Source organism: Cercospora beticola, chromosome 1 (assembly GCF_033473495.1).
Source record: "Cercospora beticola chromosome 1, complete sequence".
NCBI lineage: Eukaryota > Fungi > Ascomycota > Dothideomycetes > Mycosphaerellales > Mycosphaerellaceae > Cercospora > Cercospora beticola.
The window spans coordinates 3,562,124-3,581,470 of NC_088935.1; the positions used below are offsets into that span (position 1 = coordinate 3,562,124).

At 53.6% G+C, this 19,347-nt stretch overlaps 11 protein-coding genes across 11 annotated transcripts; 5 read left to right on the forward strand and 6 right to left on the reverse strand.

The window, feature by feature from the left end:
* Positions 1 to 81: 81 nt before the first annotated feature.
* Positions 82 to 1,902, reverse strand: RHO25_001448 (uncharacterized protein; the record flags this gene model as incomplete). The annotated part of the gene is made up of 4 exons (XM_065602112.1): positions 82 to 151; positions 209 to 509; positions 577 to 1,480; positions 1,537 to 1,902. The coding sequence occupies 4 exons, from the start codon at positions 1,900 to 1,902 to the stop codon at positions 82 to 84; spliced, it is 1,641 nt and encodes a 546-aa protein (XP_065458184.1).
* Positions 1,903 to 2,286: 384 nt separating this feature from the next.
* RHO25_001449 (uncharacterized protein) lies at positions 2,287 to 2,601 on the forward strand (the record flags this gene model as incomplete). Its single annotated transcript, XM_023594057.1, has 1 exon — positions 2,287 to 2,601. The coding sequence occupies one exon, from the start codon at positions 2,287 to 2,289 to the stop codon at positions 2,599 to 2,601; it is 315 nt and encodes a 104-aa protein (XP_023460008.1).
* Positions 2,602 to 2,711: 110 nt separating this feature from the next.
* RHO25_001450 (uncharacterized protein) lies at positions 2,712 to 3,864 on the reverse strand (the record flags this gene model as incomplete). The annotated part of the gene is made up of 5 exons (XM_023594058.2): positions 2,712 to 3,077; positions 3,142 to 3,207; positions 3,263 to 3,363; positions 3,420 to 3,731; positions 3,795 to 3,864. 5 exons carry the CDS (start codon positions 3,862 to 3,864, stop codon positions 2,712 to 2,714), a joined length of 915 nt encoding a protein of 304 aa, XP_023460009.1.
* An 844-nt stretch (positions 3,865 to 4,708) lies between these two features.
* RHO25_001451 (uncharacterized protein) lies at positions 4,709 to 5,779 on the forward strand (the record flags this gene model as incomplete). Its single annotated transcript, XM_023594059.2, has 1 exon — positions 4,709 to 5,779. The coding sequence occupies one exon, from the start codon at positions 4,709 to 4,711 to the stop codon at positions 5,777 to 5,779; it is 1,071 nt and encodes a 356-aa protein (XP_023460014.1).
* A 436-nt stretch (positions 5,780 to 6,215) lies between these two features.
* Positions 6,216 to 9,671, reverse strand: RHO25_001452 (uncharacterized protein; the record flags this gene model as incomplete). Its single annotated transcript, XM_023594060.2, has 1 exon — positions 6,216 to 9,671. The coding sequence occupies one exon, from the start codon at positions 9,669 to 9,671 to the stop codon at positions 6,216 to 6,218; it is 3,456 nt and encodes a 1,151-aa protein (XP_023460015.1).
* Positions 9,672 to 9,959: 288 nt separating this feature from the next.
* On the forward strand, positions 9,960 to 10,397 carry RHO25_001453 (uncharacterized protein; the record flags this gene model as incomplete). The annotated part of the gene is made up of 2 exons (XM_023594061.2): positions 9,960 to 10,268; positions 10,323 to 10,397. The coding sequence occupies 2 exons, from the start codon at positions 9,960 to 9,962 to the stop codon at positions 10,395 to 10,397; spliced, it is 384 nt and encodes a 127-aa protein (XP_023460012.1).
* Positions 10,398 to 10,719: 322 nt separating this feature from the next.
* Positions 10,720 to 11,950, reverse strand: RHO25_001454 (uncharacterized protein; the record flags this gene model as incomplete). Its single annotated transcript, XM_023594062.2, has 2 exons — positions 10,720 to 11,643; positions 11,699 to 11,950. 2 exons carry the CDS (start codon positions 11,948 to 11,950, stop codon positions 10,720 to 10,722), a joined length of 1,176 nt encoding a protein of 391 aa, XP_023460013.1.
* A 346-nt stretch (positions 11,951 to 12,296) lies between these two features.
* Positions 12,297 to 12,765, reverse strand: RHO25_001455 (uncharacterized protein; the record flags this gene model as incomplete). Its single annotated transcript, XM_023594063.2, has 2 exons — positions 12,297 to 12,473; positions 12,526 to 12,765. 2 exons carry the CDS (start codon positions 12,763 to 12,765, stop codon positions 12,297 to 12,299), a joined length of 417 nt encoding a protein of 138 aa, XP_023460006.1.
* Positions 12,766 to 13,029: 264 nt separating this feature from the next.
* Positions 13,030 to 15,440, forward strand: RHO25_001456 (uncharacterized protein; the record flags this gene model as incomplete). Its single annotated transcript, XM_023594064.2, has 5 exons — positions 13,030 to 13,072; positions 13,128 to 13,700; positions 13,748 to 14,434; positions 14,489 to 14,648; positions 14,699 to 15,440. 5 exons carry the CDS (start codon positions 13,030 to 13,032, stop codon positions 15,438 to 15,440), a joined length of 2,205 nt encoding a protein of 734 aa, XP_023460007.2.
* Positions 15,441 to 15,465: 25 nt separating this feature from the next.
* RHO25_001457 (uncharacterized protein) lies at positions 15,466 to 17,806 on the reverse strand (the record flags this gene model as incomplete). Its single annotated transcript, XM_023594065.1, has 4 exons — positions 15,466 to 15,940; positions 15,993 to 16,665; positions 16,791 to 17,648; positions 17,713 to 17,806. The coding sequence occupies 4 exons, from the start codon at positions 17,804 to 17,806 to the stop codon at positions 15,466 to 15,468; spliced, it is 2,100 nt and encodes a 699-aa protein (XP_023458829.1).
* Positions 17,807 to 17,940: 134 nt separating this feature from the next.
* Positions 17,941 to 18,869, forward strand: RHO25_001458 (uncharacterized protein; the record flags this gene model as incomplete). Its single annotated transcript, XM_023594066.2, has 3 exons — positions 17,941 to 18,106; positions 18,188 to 18,335; positions 18,470 to 18,869. 3 exons carry the CDS (start codon positions 17,941 to 17,943, stop codon positions 18,867 to 18,869), a joined length of 714 nt encoding a protein of 237 aa, XP_023458828.1.
* Between the last annotated feature and the right edge of the window lie 478 nt (positions 18,870 to 19,347).

Consider the following 19,347-nt stretch of genomic DNA (forward strand, 5'->3'; position numbering starts at 1 on the left):
GATTGCTCCTGGCGCATTATTGTGACTTCGTTAACTATGTATAAAAGTACAAAAGATCATACTTCATGTCATGACTGTGCATTATGTCGTCGATGCAATGATCATCCCGTCGGAACAGACCGTACCGTAGGCAACCGGGCCCATCGATATCCTGTGATAGCACTCTGATCAGCATATGCACGAATGAGTCTCGGAGAAAGGCGCTCACCAGCCGCCAGTATCACAAACACTGAAAAGTCGACCATTGTCGGTACATTTCAGGCTGCCGTTAACGTCACATGGGCCTTCAGGTCGCGCCGCAACATAGCGATCGTCTCGGTACTGTCCCACTGGAGTGCTACCTTGCTGCTCCTGAAGTGGCACAGAATTTGCATGAGGTGCAAGCATCGGCAGGCACTCCATGCCCGCAGCCACGGTGCGCTCTTGGCTCGTCAAGTAGACCCAGGTTTCGTCAGATGCGACCGTGCCATCATTGTAGTTGCAAGTCAGGAACGTTGTACGACTGGTGCCTGTGTTGGCGACCTTGAATCAGTGACCGATGCCTAGAGTCAGAGGCTTATGTGAGGATGGACTTACATAAGAATGTGCCAGGTACGCAAGGAAGATAGAAGGCATTAGCATCTTGTGTGGCGTACGTAGGCTGAGGTGTCGAAGTGGCTCCAGTACCGGCTTGACGACTCGATGGCATCGTACGTGTCGTCGTAAGCATAGTGCGTACTGGAGTCCCTACGGGTATCGTGACGGTGATCGTAGTCTCACAATCAGCTGTAACGGTCACTGTGCGTATGTCTGAGGCCACGACTTTTTTGGGCGCATCGAGGAGAGTCGCAGCAGCAGTAATGGACGCAGATCGAACGACCAAGCTAGTCTCGGTGGCGCTGTCTCCCAGCGGTTCTTCAGATGTGACTGCAGCTTGGGTTGGCTCTGGAGCAGTGGTGGGTGCGTCGATATAATCCGGAGCCTCGTTCGCAATCTGATCGGATTCAGAAGTGGGTGAGCTATCACTACCTGGTGGCAAGGTACTATCCCCCAAGTCCTTATATGTCATGCCGTACGGAGCTGGCCAGTCACACGTTCCTGAGGTAGCAACGCTTGAGGCACTGTGTCCAGCATCGTATACGACATCAGGGCCCGGATTTGGGTACACAGGATCATTCCTCTCCGTAGTGGCACAGCCATTGACGCCCTCAAGATTGGCCTTCCAGATGAAGGGTAGGCTTTCAAACGTCTTGAAGCTCTGCCTTTTTCTGCGTTGACTTGCACTAGGACTGATGGTAATTTGGGCACAATTCTGGTACATTTCGCGATTGCCCGCGTGATTTTGCCAAGACCATGATAGGAGAGCATCACCTTCCGGCACAAAGGAGGGAATAGTGAAGTCGTATGTTGACGCCAGTGGACATCCGCCAATGATGCTTTTGATGACGCGAAATGTAGCTCCATTGTCGTAGCTGAGAGATATTTGACAGGAGCCACCACCCTGCTGGAGGATTAGTCTGCAACTCAGCAGGTACTTCAATCTGTTGCATGACCTACGTGCATCGCCGTCCCAGCCAATGTTAGATTATATGTCGAGCCAGCAACATATGTGACCACTGGAACGAAAGGTCGATCATTCTGATAGCCCTTGCACGGGAAGTTGGAGCCATCGGCCGACAAGGGCGATGTCATGCTGTAGTCAATGGCCGTGTAATCATTAGCCGGGTTAAACTTGGAGTGTAAGGCATATGGCCAGCTCATTTCCATATGAGCGACTACCGCGGTGGACCAGAGGAGAACAAAGGCCCGCATTGCACGCCCCGAGCAACGAAGACAAGCCATGGTTGAAGAGAAGTGATGCGCGGCGACAGGCAGTGGACGGCGCCATGTCGCGACTTTTGAGCAGATGAAACGCCGTCCCATAGAACGATGTGCCAGGCATGTCTGACTATCGTGTGGCTAGCGGGAGGGTGTAGCGGTGCTGGCTGTCCCGGGCGAAGATACATTCTTCGCGTGAAGCGCGTTGGCACATTCCGCCGCTTCCATTGTGCTTCTTACCCGCCGACACATGACTCGCAGGACGAGTAGGCAGTGGAGGTCTCCAGACGGTGGCTCCGGTGTGATCTTGAGGTCGGCAGTACGATGGCGGTGCTGGGAGGAAGGAGTGGAAGAGGGCGGAGTGGAAGGCTGAAGGGGGCGGACGCGTAATCTTGGCAACGACTTCACGCTTCCAGACACGTCCGCACGAGCTCCTCGGCCTACACTCCAGCCTCCATCCCCCACAATCCCTCCATTTCAGCACCAGCCATGGCTACACAACCACACAGCGACGAGGAGAGGCTCAAGGCAGCGCTGTGGCATTCGGTTGGCAAGATCGTTGACGCCATTGCCGTAGAGCAAAGTCCAAGCGTCAATGCCGCGCCAACGTTTATAGCTGGCATGACCGAGATGCTTGCGGCCAGGATCACGACCATTTCCGCGGATCTCGAGACGTTTTCTCGGCATGCTGGACGCTCTGTCATCAACGAGGATGATGCGATGTTGCTTGCACGCCACAACGATGGCCTGAAAAGCGTCCTTCGACACAAAGCTGAGAAAGAACGAAAGAGCGAAAATCGGTGAAGGAGGTTGGAAACGATTTGCTGAGCGACTCTATCTCCTGCACGAGTGACTACTCTGCAAAGATGCTCGGCGATCTATGATGAATCTCTAACACGCACCTATCCGACAACTTATTGCTTGTCTGGGAATCCGAGGTTGACACCAAACTCTGGATACACGAATCTTGTGAGTCCCTTCTTCTTGTGGATTTCCTCGAGCGATGCAACGTCTTCAGAGCTCAGTTGCACAGTCTTCAGGTTCTCCTCTATCCGCTGTGGCGTCACGGACTTGGGCAGCACCACATGACCTCTGCTGACCTGATAAGAGATCAAGATCGTTCCTGCTCCGACGTTGTGCTTCTTCGCAAGCTCTTGCACGCCCTCCTCCTTGAAGAGCGGGCTGCCTGTGCTACCCAATGGCGAGTAGGCCTCGACCAGGATGCCCTTCTCTTTACAGAATTCGCTGATCTCTGATTGTGGGAGGTATGGGTGGTTTTCCTGCAGAGATCTTGCGTTAGCATGCTGGGTGAGGAGACGCGGCGGTTTCGGGCATGGAACGTACGATCTGGTTCGCCGCAGGCACGACTTCGGCCTCTTTAAGGAGCTCCTCTAGGAATGGCACCGAGTACTGTCGCTCATTAGCAATGGGAGCATTCGCAGCAGAGGCTTCGGACTCAGCTTACATTCGAAACACCGATGGCCTTGACTTTGCCAGTCTTCAGCAGCTTCTCCATGCTCTTCCACGTGGAAACGTGTGACCATTCTCGATCGAGGTCGCGAGAGCCTGCACGCCATGTAATCAGCTGGCTGCAATTGCATGGTCCTCACGACAAGTCTTACCATCTTCAAGCTTGGGGAACAAGGGGTGGTTGCCGTTTGCATTCATAGGTACTGGCCAGTGGACCAGGTAGAGATCCAGGTAATCGAGACCGAGGCGCTTGAGACCTTCGTCAAGGCACTCCTCAGGCTTTCGGTGGTATGTACACCACAGCTTTGATGTGACGAAGACATCCTCTCTCTTGATCCCGGAGTCGAAAGCCTCTTTCAGCCCCTCTCCCACTTCGTTCTCGTTTCCATACACGAAAGCTGCGTCAATGTGGCGGTAGCCCGACTTGAGGGCATGTGCAACAGCGGCCTTGACCTGTCCCGGGTCTCCACAACGGCGTTTTATTAGAATAACAATTCACGACGAGATGTAGCGGGCTCAAAACTGACCAGATTGCCATGTTCCCAGGCCTACTGCTGGAATCTTTGCGCCAGTGTTGAGAGTGAACGTGGATGCCATGATTTTGAGAATGTGTATGTCAATGTGTACAGCTTGTTGACGAGAAGTGGACTGGTTTTGCACAGAGCAGCGTGACGCGAGCACAATTGTCTTCGGGCGTGATTACAACGAGCTCATCCCACTCTGCTGGCAGCATTCGCCGAGGGCGAAATGTCGGCATTTGAAAATATGTCATTCCACAATTGGGGCAGAGGCGGCAGCACCACAGAAACTCGGCTCCTGGGGGTCCAAGAGCCGAGTTTACGTCCATTTTGTGACCGAACTCTCATCGCGACCTGGGTCAGACTTTACATCTTTTAGCTTCACGAGACACAGCGCTCGAGGTGTGTTGCACAAGGCAGAGATACGAGCAGCGGAGCAAATTACCACGTTCATGCAGTGTGGAAGGAATTGTGAGTTTCTGTTGTGCCTTCTAGCGGGGTGATCAGCAGGGACAAGCAGCTCGCGCAGGCACACGTAATGACGTTTCGGACTCTGCCTGCAGCACCAGCAACGGCCTTACCCCTTTGGGTCATTCCGCCTTCCGCTGGGCGGCAGCGGAGCCTCGTGCATGCGAGTTCGTCTGGCGGTGGAGGAGCGGGTGGAGTTGCTACCGACACCAACTTGTTGCGCTGCGCGTTGTTGGTGATGTTTTCCGCGCGCCAACGAACACACTGTTGGTGTCGACTGTCTCGCGCAAGTTACAAAATTCGGTGAGGTCCACCAAGGGCAATAGCATCATCCCTCAGGACAATCTATCATCTTCTCTTGCACTCTTCCTCGATTGCTGTTCTTTCCAGAAGATTGAATTTCACAGTTCGAAGCAGCAGCCACCACCAAAATCTCCCCCTCCCCCTCCTTCACTATGGTCCGCAAGCTGCAGGTCGGCGTGTCCGGTCTTGGACGAATGGGCGCCCGACACGCTCTGCACTTTCTCGAACGCACACCTCGAGCAGACCTCGTGGCTGCCTTTGACCCGGATGAGAAAGCACTCGCATGGGCGAAGGAGCGACTCGCACCCTTCGGTACTAAGCTCTACAACGACTATGAGGAGTTCTTGAAGCACCCAGGCCTGGAAGCCGTCGTGGTAGCGGGCATCACCACACAACATGCCGCGCAGGCGGTGCGTGCCATTGAGGCCGACAAGCATGTGCTGTGCGAGAAACCGCTGTCAACGAGCATCGAGGTCTGCGAGAATGTCTTGAAAGCCGCTCAGGCCAAGCCTCATTTGACTGTCATGTGCGGTTTCTCGCGCCGCTTCGATGCCAGCTACCGAGATGCTGCTCGCCGTGTGCAGAATGGAGACATTGGCCGGCCGTCCATACTCCGATCGCAGACATGCGACAAGCATCGCGACGACGACTACTTCGTACAGTATGCCAAGTTCAGCGGCGGAATCTTCGTCGACGCCAACATCCACGACATCGACCTTGCCCTTTGGTACTTCGGCCAGGACAGCGTAGTGAAGAGCGTCACCGCCGCTGGCATCAACGCACGCCTCACCGAGCTGGAGAAGTACCAAGATGTCGACAACGGCATCGGTATCGTCGAGTTCTACGGCGGCAAGATTGCCTACTTCTACGCCTCACGCATGATGGCTGCAGGACAGGAGGACACCACCGAGATTATTGGCACACACGGCAAAATTGTCGTCAATGGCAATCCTCAGCAAAACCTAGTCTCTCTGCACGAGAGTACGGGTATCCGCAAGGACGTTCCCCAGACCTACTACGACCGCTTCGAACACGCCTTCGTCACCGAATCGAACGAGTTCACAGAATGCGTTCTGGACGGCACGAAGCCACCATTCGAGCTGGCAGGTGCCGTTGCTGCTGTGAAGATTGCTAGCGCGTTGCAAAAGAGCTTGGTCACTGGAAAGAAGATTGAATACAGCGAATCTGGCGAGGAGATTGTCTCAGAGAAGGCACGTCTCTAGGTGCTAATGCGTTTGCTGATGCGCGAGTATTGGATATACAACATTGCATGGGGTCAGAGCACAGGTACCATCAGCGGTCATGAAGGCGCCAATATGTGGATAGAAAAGTGTTTCAGGGCATACGGATGGTGCTATCAAAGCTTGGATACAGCGCCAACACGAAACAAGCTCAGTAAGATCCAATGCATAAAGGATACATTTGAATTTGGGCACAACACAGATGTCAATAGAGCGGAATTAGAAGTAGACATTGAGGGTCAGAGTCTGCATGGCAGAGTTGCCTACACTTTTTGCTACAGTTCCCGTTTCGTTTTACATCTTCATCGTGCAAGGCTCGGCGCCTGAGCAATACAGAGTGGCCGGCCAGGACATCTCTGCCCTCCATACCCACATCACAGACCTACACTCATTGATTCCGACAATCCTGTGCACCGGCTTATGATGTCGTGTTCTCAAAGAACGAGGTAGGCTGACCAGGTACAGCATTCTCGGCAGATGGTGGCAGGGTCTCTTTCTCCTCACCAATCTTCACACCAGGTGTGCCGGCCACAATCTTACCAGTCTTGGTCTCTGGGTCGACCAGGACGACCTCGATGACGGCGCACTTCTGCACCGTTTGCTTGATGCCAGGTACCATCTCGTGCAACACAGCAGCCTCATCGAAGGCCAGTTTGCGCTCAAAAACGGTCGTTGGGTCAATGCCGCTTTCCAAATTCTTCTTCAGACTGTTCACGAACGGCATTGCGCGCTTGACTTCAGTCTTGGGCAGGCTCTTGTTCACTGCTCCGACGTCGACCTTCATGTTCGCAAAGTTCTGACGCACGACATCGATGATGCTGTCTTGCCACGCCGGGAATTTTTGCGCAAAGAAGATGGAGAGCTTCTTGTCCTTCTTGGGATCATAAGAAGTTTGCTTGCCCTTGGCCATCTTCTTGAGCTGAACGCCCTCGGCTCCCGTGATGTTGCTCTGAGTTGTGCGCACATACTCGCGCGCAGCAGTCAGGTTTGGTTTCTGGTCTGGGACTTGTGGGAAGCGAGCGTTCTGCACAGTGTCTGGCTTCTTCAAAACTTCGAGCCAGATGTGCTCTGCCCAGTGGGGCGCCACAACGGTGATCATCAGAGCTTGTTGCTCCACGTATCTCGTGACCAGATCTTGATGCATTCCGATGCCTGCAGCCTTGGTGACCTCGCGGTAGAAGTCGCGGGCGTTCGTGAAGTCGTAGAATCCGCTCTTGAGAGCCGCTTTGTAGTCCGCATCGTGGTACCGCTGCTCCGTCTCCTTGACAAGACCGTTCAAGTCGTTCTCAAATAGCTCATCCCAGAAAAGCTTCTCTCCAGTGCGGACGATGACATCGTTCGTCTTGTGCCTCTCATTCTTGCTCACCTCGGCATACGACACCCCATCCTTGAGCACGCGTGCGTCCAGGATGACGTTCTCGCACCACTGTCGGAGCTCGAAAAGTCGAAGGATATTGGCGTTCGCAACGGTTTCGTCGAAGTTGGCGTCCTCAATAGTGTCGCCTGCATCGGCAAAAGCGACGCGAGTCGCATCAGCACCAAACTTCGCGGTCGCGTCGTATAGGGTGAGGAAGTTGCCAGTAGATTTGGACATCTTCTCGCCATTGAGCAACAAGTGCCCATTGGCTCGGATAGCACGTGGCCAGTACTCCGGTGGGAATAAGGCGACGTGTACGTAGAGGAAGAATGTAAGATGATTCTGGATCAAATCCTTTCCAGATACACGGAGATCCAATGGGTACCAGTATTCAAACTCACGGCGCATGCGGTGGAGTGTCTCTTCTGGGATGGAGCATTCCTTCGGGACTTCTTCAGTCCTGCAGAACAGCCAATCCCAAACATCATCCGTCAATTGATCTGCTGAGACATTGGCCGGTCCCTTCTCTTTGCCGAAAATGTCCTTGTGGAGCAAATGGGCGATCGTATAGTACGACATGTAGATCGTAGAGTCGGACAAGCTCTCTACCAGTTGCGTCTGATCCCACGGCAGCTTGGTGCCAAGACCGTAACCTCGAGCACATGCCCATTGTGCAAGCCAGAAGAGTACCTGTTCGAAAGCGTTCTTGGTTTCAGTGGAAAATGTGTTGAGTCCATTACCATCCTTGTTCTGCACGTGCTTCAAAACCGCTGGTTGCCAATCCGGATCGCCCGACTTTTCAGGCTCGCCATAATTCATGAACCACTGATCCAAGTGACCAGCGACACACTCGTCGCCTGATCGACTGATGACTTGTCCGTCTGGCTCCGCGTAGGCAAACGCTTCGCCAGCATCAATCAAGTCTTGCCGCACCTTGGGCTTTGCTTCCTCAACACGCTCTCCGGCGTATTTCCCAATGAGCATCTTGCCCTTGTAGAAGCCTTCCTTGTATGCAATTTCTTTAGCCTCGGCCAATTGTTTTGCGTCTTTGGGTGAGTTGATCTTCATGGTTTCCACAAGTTTCTTCGCAATGAGGTTGCCATGATCAGGCGTCTCAATGAGCGGCACGATTTCCTTGTCGATCCATTCCTTCTTGATCTTGTAGAAATCTGCCTTCTTTTGCAGATCGAGGGTTGTCGCGTAATCATCTGGGGAGTCGGAAGGAACACTTGTGACAACGCCAGTTCCCTTCGTTGGCTTGACCGATTCCATAGGAAGAATGTAGACTCCATCCTTGTGGACAGATAGCGGTGCATTGACAAGTGTGCCAACTACTTCCGATCCCTTGAAATCGGCAACCTTAGGGAAAACTCCCCACTCCGGGAAAATGCTTTGAAACGCCATGTTTCTTGCGGCTCGGTCTGAGACGAAGTAGTACTCCTCGCCCTTCTTGATTTCATATATTCCGTAGTCCACGTTGGGTCCGACGAAGCAGCAGTTCTGCCCGTACATGGTCTCTGGCCTCAAAGTTGCAGGGACGAAGTACACGTTGCCGCCCTCGGGTATCTTGCCTTCGAGCTTGCTCTTCGCTGATTCTGCCCATTCCTTCACGCGTAGCTTCAATGCTGTATATTCTTGCACACCCACGCCCTCGCCGCTTGCTCGGTCATGGTCCATGCACGCTTGACCATCCTTGGGCGAGTAGACTGTATATCGCTTGCCGAACCTGATTTTGCCCATCTCTTTCAGACGATTGACCTGCCACCGCACAAAGGCGTCGTAGTACGGATTCGCGTCGGTCGTGACCATGGACCTTCGCCAGTCCACTCTGCATCCCAGGTTGTCCAAGTCACGCTTCCAGAGGGGAGGAAAGTAGTGCAACCAGTACTGTGGATCGGCGAACTTGTGAATCTCCTCGATAGGAATACCAATAGCCAGCATGATCTGGAACTGGTACTTCAAGGCCACATTGACCTTGGCAGCTGCCTTTGACTTTTTGGTTGTGAATTTGGTGACATCCTCCTTGGTGGTGTTCTGCACAGGAGCGGGCGGCGCGGTATCGGCCTCCGCACTCTCACCGTTGTCCACAGGGCACTTCTCGAAATTCTGTCCAAAGAGCTCAATCTCGCGCACCAGCTTGTCAGCGCAGGCCTTGATAGGCATGCCGGTGCAGTGGAAACCCTGCGGGTAGAGAGCTCGCTTGCCTTGCATGCGCGCCCAACCCACCGCGAACTCGAGCTTACTGGCCGTGAAAGCGTGGCCGGAATGCGGAGTGCCATTGACATAGGGGTAGGCCATGGTGGCCATGTACTTGGGGTGTTTCTGACGCAGCTCCGAGGGCGATATGGCGTGGAAGGGCACATCTTGCAGAGACGGAGCGTCCTGCTCGAACACCTTGCTGTCCTGCCATTGCTTTTGGTATTTCTTCTCGCTGGCGATGAGCGTATCGCGTTTGTCCGTGTTCTCGATTTTCAACGTGCCCTTGGCCGGCTGAGTGCTGGCCTGCACGGCTGCCATTTTGATAGGTGTTCGGGTTGGCAGCGGTAGACGACGCAGCCCCCGCAGCTGCGAAGACAGGCGATGGAGAGCGAGCGACGTCGTGAGATGGGAGGAGGGAGTGGTGGGGGAAGTGGAGGGGCAGATCGAGCGGCGAGGGCGGCAGTATCTTTGTGACTCGGAGCATGCTTGCAACAAATTCCAGAGGCCGACGCGCGAGGTCGGACACAGCAACTCAGCCGAGCATCTTCAACAACACCATCTCCCAGCGATCATCTTCCCATCGCCCATGGACTGAACTCTCCCGCCATGACATCCCTCTTCGCAGGTCTCTTCAGCAAGGCTCCATCAGTGCCAGAGAATACGCCCTTCTTCCCACACTCCATCGAGGACAACCCGTATCGGTGCAAGAAAACATGGCCACCCGAATTCGCCAAGCTCTCCCAGAAGCATCAATTCCGACTCGAGCGCCGTTATAGACGCCGCGCACAGCTGAAGTGGGCACGGCCGAACTGGACGAAAGGCGTCAAGCTCGCGCAATGGGGCAGCATCGTCTTCGTTTGCGTCTACGGCGTTCTCTACCTTGATGTCGGGGATGGCAAGACCCCCTTCGATGGTGTATGCTGTCCTCTGCCCGCTGAACGTCTAGCATCAGGCTGACACATGTCTCAGATACGTCAAGCATACAAGGAGCAGTTCGGAGCTCATACTCCTGCTGCTGACAACAGCCCGCAACGGCCATCTTGAGACACAGCGAAACCTACATGCTCAATACCACTTTCCTCCTCCAGATCTGGACATCGGCCACTGCTCGGTGCCAGCCGGAGCCCCAGCACCGCTTCGTCATGAAGCGACTCAAGGTCGGGCGAGAATGAAGGTGAAGCGAGAGCCTCTCGTGTTTACCAATGTCTGCACAGCGAGGTCTGATCTCGTTGGCGCGTGATTACCACGTTCGACAATCAAGCCCGAACAAACGTGTGACCTCGCGCGCCTAATACGCATGATACACAGGAGTATCGCGACCAGAACCTGGAACAGTATGAAATGTAATACGTTGCATTAGTACGCTTTACGCGTTCCCTTCTCGAGATAGACGCGCTAGAGTTGCCCTCCCTGCGCTCGAACTATTCGTTTTGCCAATCTGAGCAGTTATCCAACTTCCGATCCTGCTCAACTCTTCGAGATCAAGCCCAGTATTCGCTCCAAGACTATGTAGGCAATATACGAGATCCTCGGTTGCTACATTACCTGTAGCTCCGGGACTGTATGGGCATCCACCGAGTCCACCGACTGCCGAATCGAAAGTCCTGACGCCGTGGTCAAGCGACACCATGGTGTTGATGAGCGCTTGTCCAAACGTGTCATGGAAATGCATCGCAATATCCTCGTTTTGTACACCCGCCTCTTTCAAAGTCTGAAGCAGCTTCTTGGTCGCAGGAGCTGTTCCCATGCCTGTGGTATCTGCTACGCTGATCTCGTCTGCTCCTAGTTCAAGAAGTGAGGCTGCCAACTCTGCCACGCGATGCGGATCTACATTGGGTCCCTCGAACGGACAGCCCAAAGCGACTGAGATATATGCACGTACGGGATAGCCCGCCTTGCTGCTCTCCGCAATCAATGGAGCGAATCGATCCAATGACTCCTGTATACTGCAATTCGTATTCTTCTTAGAGAAAGATTCGGTCGCTGCCATGAATATTGAAACTTCGTGCCTCTGGCCCCCAGTCTTTGCTTTTGACATTGCCTCCACTCCCGAGGTCGCAGATGGCATAGCGTTTGGATCTTGGCTCGACGTGTTCAAGGCAGGGCCGTCGTCGGTACTGGTCGGTGATGGTGGAGGTGTAGGATACCCGTCAGGAGCTGAGGATGAGGTATTCATCACTTTGAAGTAGTTGTCTAAGCCCTTCATGTTGGGGAGCAGCCACTGGTAGGTGACATCGCCTGGCGGTGGTGCTGACAGGATCGAGGAGAGGACTTTGTCGGACGCTGCCATCTAGGACTGTTCAATGCCTGTGCCATCCACGTAGCTAAGGACATTCGCTGCATACCTGTGGCACCCATTTTGGATGCACGAATGACCCGGCCTCGATCGTTCTTAAGCCTGTCTTCGCCAGCCTATGGACCAGTTCGATCTTGGTCTCGGGCGCAATACTAGTCTTCTCGTTCTGCAGCCCATCTCTGGGACCTACTTCAACTATTCTCACATAATCTGCCAGCGCTCGACGTGATGTTGCAAAGGTGCGTTTGGAGCTCTGGCTGCCGAGCTGTTGCGCGAGACATCGCAATGGCGTCGGAGACATGATGGAGGTTCGGCAGCAGGTGAATGGGACGAAGAGTGGCAACTGCTCGCCTACATGAATTGGGTAAGGGTGAGTTCTCGAGTTGTTTGTTATACTGCAAGCAAGACAGCTGCCGCGAGAAGCAATGAGCTGTGGCAATGGTGCATGGAGCTGGTGACAGCTCGGCACCAACACTGTGACGAGGTACTTAAGCCGAGCACCAGTGGGCGCGACATCGGGACCCCACATCAGGCTTAAAATCAGGCATCCACGTTCCCTGTGCTCTCGGTCCACGATCTGTGGTAACAGCGCCTGTCTGTGCTTAAACCGCTCGAATTGCTTTTCACGCTTGACTTGCACATGTCGACTATTGTTGACTTGCCGCCAGCTCCGTGAGCATCTCTCGCGCTGCTGCCACTGATTGAGTATCGGAGTAGAGGGCGGCAACGAGGGATGAATCTATGCGCGGGAATTCTGCTGACAACTGAGCTACATCCCGGTCTGCCTGTGACTCTGGCTTCGTATTGTTCATCTCGAATTGCTCCTGCGAGGTCATCAATATGGGAGATGCCATCGGGTGCATGGCGAATAGCTACCAGGGCTTCGCGTTGCTCGCCCCTCTGGTCCTCCGGTACGAAAGTTTCCTCATTGAAAGTGTTGCCACGCGGTGGCGGGCCTGGAGGTGGCTCGTAGCCAGACGGTCTCTGTTGTGCTTGCTGCTGCTGTTGCTGCTGCTGATTCGTGGATTGCGGCACTTGATCTGCCCACGGGTTCGTCGACGGGAAGCCGTCTTGGGGTGCGTTGTAGGCAGAGCCGTATCCTTGACCTGACGACATGTTGGCAGATGTGAGTTGTGCTTGGGTGCTGTCCAATTGGCGAAGCTATATGCCCGTGGTTGCGGCTGCCTGGTATATGTATAGTACCTTGAATACTTGCGTCAGCAGTCAGCAGATCCAGGATCGGCGCGGAAGAACCAATATTCCGCCAAAGTGTAGTGAGCAGGAGCTGGAGCTGCAGCTGCCTCCTCGACAATACAATACTGCGCTGGATCACAGGACGCCGCGCAGTACACTGAGAAGAGCAGATCTGGCAGGTGCCCAATGGCTATGAAGACGGTCTGCATCGTGGGCGCTGGTCCTTCAGGTAAGGCTGTTGGTTGGACGGCTTCGTGGCGGCGCTGAGCCTGTGAGATGTTCAGGTCTCGCCAGTGCCAAAGTCCTGCTCCAATCCAAGTCTTTTCATGTTACCATTTTCGAAAAGAAGGACAGAATAGGCGGTATTTGGGCCATTGACCGGATGTCGCCACATGAAGGCTATCTACACCCGGACACCCCTACGAATCTCTCGCGATTCACTGTTGCGTTCTCAGACCTGGATTGGAATGCCATTGGTCTTGACTCAGTGCCTATGTTTCCCAAGGCCTGGCAGGTCAATCAGTATCTCGAGGCATATCGGACGAAGAATATTCCTAGCGACTGTTTCCGTTTTCGCCATCATATCACAAAGACGGAGAAGACAGCAACAAGCTGGCGAGTGACTGCCCTTGACGGAGAAGGCCGTGAACACGTCCAGGATTTCAATTATCTGCTCATCGGCTCAGGCTTCTTCTCTCAGCCTCGACCTATCAAGGACAACGTGCCAAATGTCGCGACAGCCTTGAAGGTGAAGACCATGCACAGCTCCGAGTTTCGGACGCTTGACGATCTCTTCGCGAATCGTTCCGATGTTGCTGACCAGAAGATCTTGATGATAGGCGGGGGTAATTCTGCTGGTATGATACTTTCACCCGAGCACAGTTGCTTTACTGATCTACCACAGGCGAGGCCGCTGCTGCAGTGGCTCAGCAATTGTCCGATGCATCGTGGTCACCAGGAAAGGGCAGGAAAGAACAGTACAAATCTTGCAAGATCGTACACATCACACCCCGGCCACTTTATGCCCTGCCACCATATAATCCCACTGACACATCGAACGTCTCGTTGTTGCCGCTAGATCTGAAGCTGTACGAACTGTCTAAGCGTCCTCCTGGTCCCATTGTCGCCAACGCAGGTCAGTTAACACAAGCTGTGAAAGACATGATTCACAACGCTCTGCAGGCACAGATTGGCGGCGACCAGTCAGATTTGGGTTCCTCAGCTCTTGTGATACCGCCCTCAGAACCACGTTCTGCAGTGTACGTGGCGCTATCGGAGACGTACCCAGAATTTGTGAGGAGCGGATTGATCGAGGTCCACTCCGGGAGAGTTGTTGAGATATCGAACGCAGAAGACGGGACGTGCGTGACCCAAGTACAAGGCGCAGATGGAACTTTCACGATAGAGAATGTGGGTGCGGTGATATATGCAACAGGTTACTCGCCCATCACAGCCATCGACTTTCTTCCTCTGGATGTTTCGGAAAAGCTGCAAATCTGCCCCAGCAGCATGAGGCTTCCACTAATTCTGTCGGGTTGGCAAACCATGTCAGAAGCTATGCCAGAGATGGCGTTCATCGGGTTTTATGAAGGTGAGTAAGAAAGGAATTTCGCAGGCATGTAGTGCAACGTTGATTGATGATTAGGACCCTACTGGCCCATGATCGAAATGCAGGCGCGCTTCACTGCACAGCGTTGGCTTGCCGAACAACACGACTGCCCCGTACCTCGGTATGAGGAGCCTGCGGCGTTGCTGAAACTGAGGGAAGCGATGCGCAATCGCAGCCAATTCGTGCCGCAATACTGGTATGTGCTGTGCCTGCCTGCTCACGCGGAGTTTCACTGACAATCACCAGGTTCGGAGACTATCTCGGTTACGTCGAAGAGCTTGCTGCACATCTCCAATTGGCAAGGAACGACGGCGCATTTGCTGAACGTGAGGGACCAATATCACCTGCAAGGTACTTGTCAGCGGGTGATGATGAAGCCCAAGCAAAAGCGATTGTACAAGACCTTCACTACACATGGCTCTCTTGCACAACGCATGGCAAATATGTGGCTCGCGCTACCTTTCGAGCTCTGCAGGGCAAATGGCGACTCAATCGCAATATCGACAGCAGACTGTCGAGCTTTCCTTCGGGCGTATTGGAAGGCGAGGCTTCTTTCCATCCTCGATCACCAACCCCAGACAAAAGTGGCGAGGCATTCGACCTCGAGTATCTCTACCAAGAGACTGGGGTGCTCCGGCTCCAGATTGGTGCAGCCATGACAGCGAGACGAAGCTATGTATACCGATACTCCGAAGCGAAGGATCAGCTTAGCATCTGGTTCGTGAAACCAGAGAGCGACCTGGAGGTGGATTATCTGTTCCACAATCTGCAGTTCGCATATCCGAGTGAGGCTAAAGCTCAAGGTGCCTGCTCGGCGAGCGCGGATCATCTCTGTGTTGAAGACATGTACTGGACGAAGTACAGCTTTCCTTTCAGTGGTATCTCGTTGCGCTCTTTCACCACCACCCACACAGTCAAGGGTCCGAGCAAAGACTATACGATGGTGACTCAATTTAGCAGACCGACTCCCGCGACTGTGTCCATATAACATAGAACTGGAAGGTCGACAATCCTCAATCGAGCAGCTCGAGGCTAGTAAAAGGAAAGGAATCCAGTGTCAGCCACAGATTCGGATCGAGGGCGAAATCGCTGCTGTATGTATCCAGCGACGCAACAGGCATCGTAGCCTCGACCGACTGCAGTACTCGGTCCACATCGGCAAGGCTGTTCGGGTCTGCCATTGAACCTCCGAAGTGGCTGGTCAGAGCTGGGTTCTGCTGTGATGGGATAGATGCCGGCGGTGTTTGTCTGTGTTCAGCCACTGGGCGTTGCGCCTCTTGCTGCAATTCTTCGAGCACGATGTTGTAGCGGAGGCTGGGAGCATTGGATTTGGTTGCTTCTGCCAAATGCTGCTGAACGGACTGGGCAAGCTCGAAGAGTTGGGACTCCTTGAGTGGTGTGCTCAACGGCGGCAAGCGCCCGTGTTTGCGCTGCACAAACCAGACATAGATGATCGATATGGCATTGAATGACACAAATTGTGTGTGCCTGCAATTTCGAGATTAGTGCAAAATTTGAAAGTCTGAATTGGAGTACTAACCAGAATGCTTGGAAGATGTGCTTGGTAAACGATGTTGTTAGAACAGTGTCCAACGCCTTCTCAGCTGCCTGGAGACTTAATTGGACTTGAGCGTCTCTCAGTGTGGACCGGGATGAATCGACGAGCAAAGATGGTCGGTTAATGAGCATCTGCGCATGAGCGTGTGCAAGTGTTATCACAGTCAGCTGCCGACGAAATGTGGCAACCAAACTGGATGGGTGTATTGCGCCCGAGAGCACGGCAGGCAGCGACGATTGCCAAGCATCCACTTCAGCGTTGTATCTTGCGGCAGTTTCCAGATCATATGCACCGCGTTTCCGTTCCTTTAGATACTGTTCGCGGGCGGCTCTCTTCACGATACGCATGATCCAGGCATGCGAAATCGATGCCTGAATGATACTATCTCTTCTGTTTTGATCAAAAGTCACACCCGTCGCAGCAAGGCAACCATCGTCTATCGCCTCTGGTAGCACCTGGTCGACTTCTTCTAAATTGATGAGAGCCGGAACTCCCATGATGACCGAAAGGTAGGTGTCGAGGGTAGAACAGGCCCAGAAGGCGCGTTTGCGACACTCTCGAATAATTGCATCTGACTTGCTGTTGTCAGACCTGTGGAGACCCAGACTGAATAGCAGCTGTACTGTCGTCCCTAGCATATACCACTTGCATCGCACTTTTGGTTAGCCAGCACCTTGAGTGGAAAAAATCGATATATATGACACACTCACTGCCTGGTCTGGACATATGTTGTTAGCACTTCCTCATGTTCAACACTCAGCGAGGAATTGAGATACTGACTTGGTCGGGAGGTTTGCAACAGGTACAAACAAGAGGCAAGCCGAGCTTGAACACTCTCTAGCTTGCAACGACCCGTTTCTGATTGCAGCCTTCTCTGCGCCATCTGGTACAGATGCTCAGCTTCGTGCCAAGAAGTCTCATCAGCGTCGAGAATTTCTTTGCCGCCATCCACGTTCAACAGGCGAGCTGTAGCTATGACCACAAGTACTACAGCTTCGCGGGCGGGATATCGCTGGCCAGCGCTTCCGCCTCTGGATTCCGCATCGTGATAGGCATCCAGCCAAGTTTCAACTGTACCGCGATGTAGAAATCTTATTGTGGGCATTGAAAGATCGAAATAATGTTGGAGGAGGGTCGATGTGGACTGGTAAGACGGCAGTGTCGATGCACTATGATCCACTGCAGGTGCCGGTCTATCTCCGTGTGCAAAGATGGACATAGATGTAGACGATCCGTCGAGAGCGGGCGTCGAATTGACGCCAGCTTCATCGTCCTGGAGTCTTTGCAACGTCCGTCGCAGAAACACGTGAGGACTGATGGTGCCTGCATAGTGGCCAACGGAAGTGTTCGTCACCTCGGGAGAAGCTTGATGAGATGAACTCGGGGTGCCTAGGAAGTTCCCTGGTGGTTCGCTGTGTGTCTGACCAAAGGCGATATCCGCGTTGCCCTGCTGCTGATGCGTGGGGGTCAACGTGATATTGCTTGAACTGCTTCCGCGGTAATTAGCTGGCTGAGGAGCAACCAGTCGGCCACGAGTATATCGGGAACGATAGGTACATTGAGCTCCGTTCGCATGGCACGTATAACAAGGCAGCTCTCCAGTGCATCTTCTTTTGCGAGACTTGCAGTTGTCACACGCTAAATCCGCCGATCAGAGAGGACGCGCGGGAGCAGTCTCAAGGTGCCCATCAGGAAAGCTTACCTCGAGTGACCTTCTGCCGCTTCGTGTCTCGCGCTTCCGAAGAGCGATGCTGCTGCACCGGAGAGGCGTCACCGAACACTGTAGGAGATGCCATGGGAGCGGGTGAAGTGAAGTGAGGGCTCGGATAAAAGTCCGAAAGTATATCCGCTTCGGGAGACCTGCCGCCAATACCCTCCGTTGACATTTCCCTCCACCTCTCCACACACATCCACATGACCTGCATGCAGAATGTCACGCTTCGTAGCTGCTGGCGCTGATGGAGAGCCGACTGAACAAGATGAGAAATGGCTTGCGGCGCAGCAAGCTATCGAGGCCACACGCCGTAAGCCGAAGGTAGAGCCTGGTCAGCAAGAGGGCGGAAAATCACTCTATGAAACCCTTCAAGCCAACAAAGGTATTTTCGCGCATTCATCATCTCCCTTTCCACGCTATTGTAGTTTTGCAATCAGACTGACGAGTCAGGATGAACGGTAAGCCGCCAAGCAAGAAGCATTCGAGCAATCCATCCGCCTGGGCAACCAGTTTCAATCACTTGATGAAGACGATGTGGAATTTCTCGACTCAGTCCTCGAATCTACACGCGCACAGGAAGCTGCTGTGAAGCGTGAGACTAAGGAGCAACTGTAAGTGTGCCTTCAGGAGGGATATGATCATGCCAAGTTCTCTGGTTGCGAGAAGTGACTGGGGCTTCCCACTTCGTCTAAGAAGTGTGAGGTTCTAGATCAGGCACAGGCTAACATACTATTGCAAATTTCAGCGACGCTTTTCGGCAACGGCAACTCGAAGCCGAGCGAAGACTTGCAAAGAGTGGTAGCGTCACTAGTCCTGGGCCTGGAATTGATGCTGCAGAGCAGACAGAGTGGACCGTGGGCAGAAAACGCAAGAAAAATTACAGAGATGTCTTGGGAGGCGTCAAACTTCGGAAACAATCTTCCACCGAAGACAAGAAGCCCGTGATAGCAGAGAAACGTGCCCAAACACCGGACTCGCTGCGAAAGTCGGAGGGAAGCCCAAGAGAAGAGGATCCTGCGGGCGCTGTTGTGCCACCGAAGCCAGACGCCGAGCAGGACCGCGCACCTTCCAAAGCAGCGACCACCTCTGTGCCTTCGACTGGAGGCCTTGGCCTGGGAGCCTATTCGTCTGATGAAGACGACTGAAGATAGTTTCTGGCACAAGTCTACTTCCCTTCCCTACGCTTTGATAGGTTGATATGCTGGGCGCACATAGGAGGAGATCTTTTAGCTTGAATGGACATTTCAGCCCATGGGGACGTAGACTTCGGTTGCCGGGTAGCTGATACAGCGAAGCATTAGGCTGCGGCCTCGAAGCTTGCGGGAAAGCTTTACCGCATATCAAACCACGTTCTTTGGAGCACTCCCTTGCACGAGAGCATGGCCGGTTCAGCACCAAGCAGGGTCTTTAGCATGAGACATTATACACAAATAGCCTCTTCGTCGGCAACATGAGGTGGAGACATCTCGCATCTTTGCATGCAGGTCGCCTTAGCTCACTTGGGAGAGCGTATGTTTCCGCCATCAATCGATGCTGGTCTTTAGACAAGATATCTGACAACAGCGCAGGCCAGACTGAAGTTCACTACAGTCATCCCACTCTGTGCGGTATCTGGAGGTACTG